Below are 7,237 nucleotides of genomic sequence, written 5' to 3' on the forward strand. Positions count from 1 at the left end.
CGATCTCTTGACCTCGTGATCCACCCGCCTCGGCCTCCCAAAGTGCTGGGATTACAGGCGTGAGCCACCGCGCCCGGCTTATCTGGATTTTTAAGCTTCACACTAATAGACACCAAAGAACTGAAGGCCTCATCATGGTAGTATTTTCTAATTTACCTGTTAAACAAGCACTGTGTGACTGTACTGCAAAATTGGAAATATAAAGGAAGTGGGAATGAAGGATGCAGTGCTGATAATAAGAGCTGATTTACTCAGTGTTCACTGTAAAACAGGCAAGGCCCTAAGCTCTTTATGTGTTTTATCGTTTGTTTCCCACAGCAGCCTGTGGAGTCTTTAGTATTATTTTCTCCTTATCCTAATAAGGATATGGAAGCCAAAGGAGTCAACTAACTTTCCCTAGTTTTCAAAAATAGTGAGTGATTGAACTTGAATCTGAGCCCATGAGGTTGTGCTTTGGAGTCTTGCTCTTCACTTGACCCTGGCTCTCTCTTCCTCTCTGAATGTGAATGTCTGGTATTCTATACAAAGAGATATAGTACAACAGACTTACAAAAGTAATCAATAGTTTGAGGAGAAAGGACACCTGAGACTCTTGTGTCTAAATTATTTATGTGGAAATATCAAAATTATGATGCACAGATTTACTTCTTTAAAAAGCCTTTTTGTTTGTTTGTTTGTTTTAAATTCTGTGTTTCTTAAGACATATTTGAATGTGCCCTAAAAGAGTTAATAGGTTAATTTGGGTAATTATTTTTTTCAAAAAAAAAAAAAAAAAAAAAAAATGTTGTTGTAATGAGCCTGGAAAGAGCATGCTCCAGTAAGTACTGGAGTAAAATTAATAAATAATGCATGAGCAGGATTGCTGGCAAACCCAAAGAGGGATATCTTTTTCACTTGGGTGTGAAGCTCAAGCTAAAATTTAACACACTCTTTTCTCTCAAAGCTGTTTCTTTTTCAGTGTTTTTTATGCTGAAAGATTGACTCTACCTTTCATATATGCAACTAAGAAAAATTCTTGATCATCTTGGATGCTTCTCTTTGCTTTGGTTCCTCACTGTTATATTGATTCAAAGTCTTAAATACGTTTTGAACATGATCCCTCCTTTCTGTCTCAATGTGTATCGCTTTCACTGAGGCTGCCATTTGTTTCTGAATGAATGCAGTAGCTTTCTAATTTTTCTCACTGCATTTAGTCTTCCTTACAGTCAAACCCATTTTTCTCATTACAATCAGAAAAGCCTTTCCAAGATCCAAATTTCATCATTCCTCAACATAAAGTTTAAACTTTTTGAAGTGGCTTATGTGACTTTTAGCCTTGCATCTGTGGCTTATGTGACTTTCAGTCTTCCTTCTGTGCATCTATCCAGTCTCAAGTCCATCATACTTACCTTATACTCCATCCATTCCACGTTGTTTGCAATTCCTTAAACATAGAATGTTGTTTTATGCCTTCCAGGCTTTGTGCAAACTGTTACCTCAGATAACCCTTTTTAAAATTGCCAAATTCTTATTAAATGTCTAAGATAGTTCAAGTATCATCATTTATGGAGCCTTCTTGTTTCTTTGACACCACTGTGGTAGTTCATATCTCTTTGTAGTAATTATATTGAATTTCACCTGTTTATTTGTCTTTCTCATTCCCTGGATTATGAGGAACTGAGGACAGGGAATATGCCTTATTCTAGCAAAATTTTTGAACACACACTCTCAGGACTTTTATCAAACTTCTGATTGACTTTCTTTAATAACTAATCATTTTCACCCATTAAGTATCTTAGATCTACTTGCAGGCTAGATATTATAGGAAGCTAGAGATGTCTACATTCAATAAAGAACCATCTAATTTTGTGGAAATATTATTTGTTGCCAGATATGAAGCCTAACAGCCTACCTAGGTATTTTCTGGACATTCTCACTGTGTCATATTATCATTAAACAAAAGCGAGAATCTAAACAAGGGAGCTGCTTAAATGTCAAAGCATTAGTTGAATAAGGAGGAGGACTTAGCAGCTGTTGTGCTTGTGCACAGATACAAAGAGGAACCAATATCACTGAGCACCTATGACAGGCCAAGCAGATTTCTATCCAGTATCCTTTTTAATGTTCAGACAAGTGCTGTCTCTCCACCCCACCTGAGACTCAAAGGAGCTAAATGAATTGCCCAGGGTTGTACAGATGGTAAGCAGCAAGGCTCAAATACAGGAATTTGATGGCCAAGTTTCTTTCTTATTCATGAATAAACAGTTGGTCACTTATTTACCAAATAGGAAGTTCTAAAGCAAACTTTGAATTCAATATTTTATTCCTCTTTTTCTTCCCATTAGCCAGCACCATGCTTGACACATTATCAGTGTCAATTGAATGTCCTGAGACTTAAAAAGGAAGTAGAAGTAGAGCAATTTACCCAAAAACTTCATTTGGTCCCAACCCTTCCAAAAGATCTCTGCACAGGATTTATAGCTTCATTTATTCCAAGTTATAAACATGATTTATGTACCAGCAAGAAAAAAAAGAGATGCTTATTTAATGACCTGATTCTGTAGAATCTATCAGGATGGGGTTGTCCTTATGTAACACAGTAGAATGCTTCGCTCGGACAACCTGGACTCCAGGACCCAACTCAAATAGACATGGGTCAATAAAGATAGTAACTTTGCAGTACTTTTATCCAAGAATGTGATCTTGCCCAGACTTGGTAACTACTCTTGTTACCAAGGTAAACAATACTGTAAGAGTGTGCAGCATTATTCCTGTACCTCACGATGATTAATAGGCCAGTTACACTTTTCTACTTCTATTGAGTTTGCCAATTTTAACATAAGCCCAGGCTCGACTTTATTCTTGACCTACATCTTCCTTTTTTTAAAACTTTCTAGGTACAAAAATCTGTTGAACATTTTAAAACTGAACCTGAATCTAAAACAAAACTTTTTTTCTCTGGCAAATAAAAACAAATATACACAGCCAGGCACGATGGCTCACGCCTATAATCCCAGCGCTTTGGGAGGCCAAGGTGGGTGGATCACAAGGTTAAGAGATTGAGACTAATCTGGCCAACATGATGAAACCCTGTCTCTACAAAAATTAGCTGGGTGTGGTGGTGCATGCCTGTAGTCCCAGCTACCTGGGAGGCTGAGGCAGTAGAATATCTTGGACTTGGGAGGCAGAGGTTGTAGTGAGCCGAGATCACACCACTGCACTCCAGCCTGGCAACAGAGCGAGACTCTTAGCTTCATAAGACCAAGTATTGTTTAGTTGGATAGCAAGACAGAACCCTGTGGAATAAGCCAAGACACCATACAATTAGTTAAACAATGAAATCTTTGCCTCTCTGTCTTTCAAGTGAATTAAATACACTGCCTTGGCAGCACTTGCTTTTGGTTCACACCAGGTCACCATATGTATTCTGCTTTGTTACAGAAACTCCACTTACTGTATGAAAGTATCCATCTCGCTGACAGTGGGTGAAAATGACACTGGACTCTGCTATAATTCCAAGATGAAGTATTTTGAAAAAGCTGAACTTAGCAAAAGCAAGGAAATTTCATGTCGTGACATAGAGGATTTTTTACTACCAACCAGAGAACCCGAAATCCTTTGGTATAAGGTATGGACTATGGGTGGTTCAATTTCCTATTAACAAATTAATTGTGTTTATATTCTGGCACAAATTGGATAGAAAACTTAGATAGGCGTGATATAGTTTAGCTTTGCCTTTCTAAAATAATACGGCAAGTTGTACTGGTCATTATACGTTTTTTAACCAATAGTTTTAGTAAATTCTAGTCAATATTTACATTGGTAGTCCACTGTAATAAGCTGTTGTGTTTATGTTTATGTTTATGTCTTATTTATATGGACGATTCTTTCAAGTCTATTATGGTCTGGGCTGATAATTTCAGGAACTAAATTACCTTGAACCTTCTTTTCAGGGTTCTTCATATTAGCGTTTCAAAATGTTGCCAAACAAAAGGAAAAAGGATTAATTTTCCAGGATAAAATTGTATACTAGTTTTTCATGGAATGTTCTGTTTAATGGACATAATTTTGTTCATATTCTAATCCTTTTAATGTATAAATATAAACATTTTAAAGTAATAACATCTGAGGAAATTTTATGATACCTGAAATATAATATTAAAGTAACTTTCTTCAAAAACCAGAAGGAACTTTAGACACAAACAGAATAATCCAACCTCTGACTTCCCTCTCACCATCATTGATTGTTTACTGATCTTTCAGATTTTAAAATAATTTTAAGCTTGTTTATACCATAAAAGACATTTTTCTTATTGAATGGACTCAAAAAATATAGACACTATGAACATTCTTCCAGAATATTTTATCCATAGTTTAAAGAATCCTTATGTAACATTTGCTTTGTCCAACTCACTGGAAGTAGGACTTTAGGAAACTGGGTCTCTTTGTACCTAGATCCACAAATGCCAGTATACAGAATGTGAGCCCTCATGGCAGACTGCTGATGAATTCAAAAACTGTTAGAAATAAAACAAGAAACAAACCTTTAACAATTTTTAAAAAAGATTTTGCCAAAATCAGCAATGCTCTTTCCTAAACAAGACTTACTTTTGATTCTTGATAATGTGAAATTTTGGATTCAGAACATCAAGGGAACTGTTGGAAGGTTTTTATACTTGTCGCTTGCTTGATTTTCAATCCTAGACCATGTTAAACAGAACTCAAATATTAGTCCTGCTGGTTTCTGTCACTGTGGGGATGAATTTTCTTTTTGTCTTTTTTTAATTGTCGGAGTATTTCTCATCCTGAACCAGCCTAACATCTCAAACCCTGTGGTTTGCCTGACTTTCACAGGCAGATTCCGATTGCTTCAACAGGGAGTGGTATTAGGGGAGTTTGACCCAAAGTCTCCAAGTAGACTTTCTTTCCCTTAGTACTCATGTGTGACATCAGCTTCTGTATACGCAGTTTCTTTGTTTTTCACTAATAGGTTTATTTTATTTTTTTAATATATTTTATTGCATTTTAGGTTTTGGGGTACATGTCAAGAATATGCAGGATTGTTGCATAGGTACATACATGGCAATGTAGTTTGCTGCCTTCCTCCCCATCACCTATATCTGGCATTTCTCCCCATGTTATCCCTCCCCAACTCCCTACCCCCGCTCTTCCTCCCCTAGCTCCCCTGACAGACCTCAGTGTGTAATGCTCCCCTCCCTGTGTCCATGTGTTCTCATTGTTCAACACCTGCCTATGAGTGAGAACATTACAATAGCAAAGACTTGGAACTAACTCAAATGCCCATCGATGATAGACTGGACAGGGAAAATATGGCACATAAACACCATGGAATACTATGCAGCCATAAAAAATGATGAGTTCATGTGCTTTGTAGGGACAGGGATGAACCTGGAAACCATCATTCTCAGCAAACTGACACAAGAACAGAAAATCAAAATAATAAGTTTAAGAGTTGTGTGTCTTTTCGCACCTTTTGCAAAGAGCATCTCAAAATTCACTGAAAGATGAGAGCCTACACATACACAATTTAAAAAGTGGCTGATCCTTTAGTCGTATTTCCAACGTTGCCACAATAATTTTGACCTTAAGCTATACAGACTAGTGAAGTGGCAGGTGGGGATGCAGTATATGTGGTATTTAAAAGTCGTGACATTTCAGATTATTTTTCCATAGTCAAAGATCGGCCCCTATAGTCTAAAAAACAGAGATTTAAGAGCTACTTCTATAGTAGAATACTATGAAATTATTAGTTTGGCTAAATATAGATTTCACACATTCAGTGAAAAATTTATTCAGTTACCACAAGTCATACAACTAATATACACAATGTATATTTTGGTCTGAAATAACTGGAAAATTGCCCCCCAATTACACAAAGGCATTGAGCCACATAAAATAATGATCTGCAAAAATTTGATTTGGCAATACAATTTTTTAGAAGTAATATTACCTCTGAAAAGTGTCAAATGTTTTAAAGCTATTTTATCCTCATTGCATTGATTTCAAATCTGGCTAGAGGAAATAGACTTTTGTTTTGGCGAAAACAGAAATCTTGTGAGCCAACATCATTATAATTCAAAGCTTAATTCAGAGATCATAATTTGGTAAGTCTATCAACAATGAAAACAGATATTTATGGAACTCTACAGACCTTGCATATAAATGTTGACTGTTTCTTTCATGGATTATAGCGTGCACACACTATGATCTAATTTTTACTAAATGTAAGACTAAAATGTTTCAAATATTGAAACAGAAGTAGTTTCTTTTGTATGGCAAATTTTCCACTTTCCAATAATACAGTATTTTATGTGACCAATTTCAATATGGTTGATTTCACAATCATCAAATATGAAGCATTTGTTTCCAAAACGATGTCAGGGATAGTCTTAGCATACATCTCTATTCTTATATGTAATAAATCAATACATATCTGGTATAGATATACTAATCTTAGAAGTTAATAAGTTACTTTTTCTAAAAAAATCTTTAGGTTTTACTCATTGGTTCAAAAATGTATAATGACCAGTACAACTTGCCGTATTATTCAAGGAGGGCAAATTCTAGAAAGCAAGTTGATTTCCCAGAGATTTGGAGAAGAAATGAAATTCTTTAGCATTAGTTTCAAACTTTTTTGTCCCTTTAAAGTGTAATTTTAGAAGCTTTTGTTTTAGTTATTTAAAATTGTTTTATATTTTTCTGTTACTATATGTACTACCAAAATTCTATGTTCTTCATATAGGAATGCAGGACAAAAACATGGAGGCCAAGTATTGTATTCAAAAGAGACACCTTACTTATAAGAGAAGTCAGAGAAGATGACATTGGAAATTACACCTGTGAATTAAAATATGGAGGCTTTGTTGTGAGAAGAACTACTGAATTAACTGTTACAGGTAATCACAGTCTTCAGTATTTCACTTGCAAGTTATGAAACTACTATTTTAAGTTAGTTTTTATGCTATACATTAATTTTCTTAATCTATAAAGAAGTGTATAATCAATTGGTAAGTGGCTTCCTATAGGTGAAATTTATTCCTTCTTGCTTTTGAATCATCTTCCACTGAAGTACATTCAAAAGGCTAAACAGAATATGTTTAGGGAGTTATAGAAATACTAGCTTTCGAAAGTACTTGAAATAATGAGTTATGATTTCCAAAGATTGTGCTTATATTTTATAATGGTATCATCTTTGGAAACATTTTCTTATTTTTTTTTATTTTTATTTTTATTTTTT

The 7,237-nt window shown here is 35.2% G+C and overlaps 1 protein-coding gene across 1 annotated transcript in view; it reads left to right on the top strand.

Annotated features, from left to right (window-relative positions):
• The window catches only part of IL1RAPL1 (interleukin 1 receptor accessory protein like 1), a 1,323,503-nt gene that overhangs the window by 797,848 nt on the left and 518,418 nt on the right, over positions 1–7,237 (top strand). The window contains exons 4-5 of the mRNA XM_017501615.2: positions 3,421–3,607; positions 6,743–6,896. Of these exons, the coding sequence (XP_017357104.1) occupies positions 3,421–3,607; positions 6,743–6,896 (341 nt within the window). The remainder of the gene's footprint in view (positions 1–3,420; positions 3,608–6,742; positions 6,897–7,237) is intronic.

Source organism: Cebus imitator, unplaced genomic scaffold (genome assembly GCF_001604975.1).
Source record: "Cebus imitator isolate Cc_AM_T3 unplaced genomic scaffold, Cebus_imitator-1.0 Scaffold282, whole genome shotgun sequence".
Classification (NCBI taxonomy): Eukaryota; Metazoa; Chordata; class Mammalia; order Primates; family Cebidae; genus Cebus; species Cebus imitator.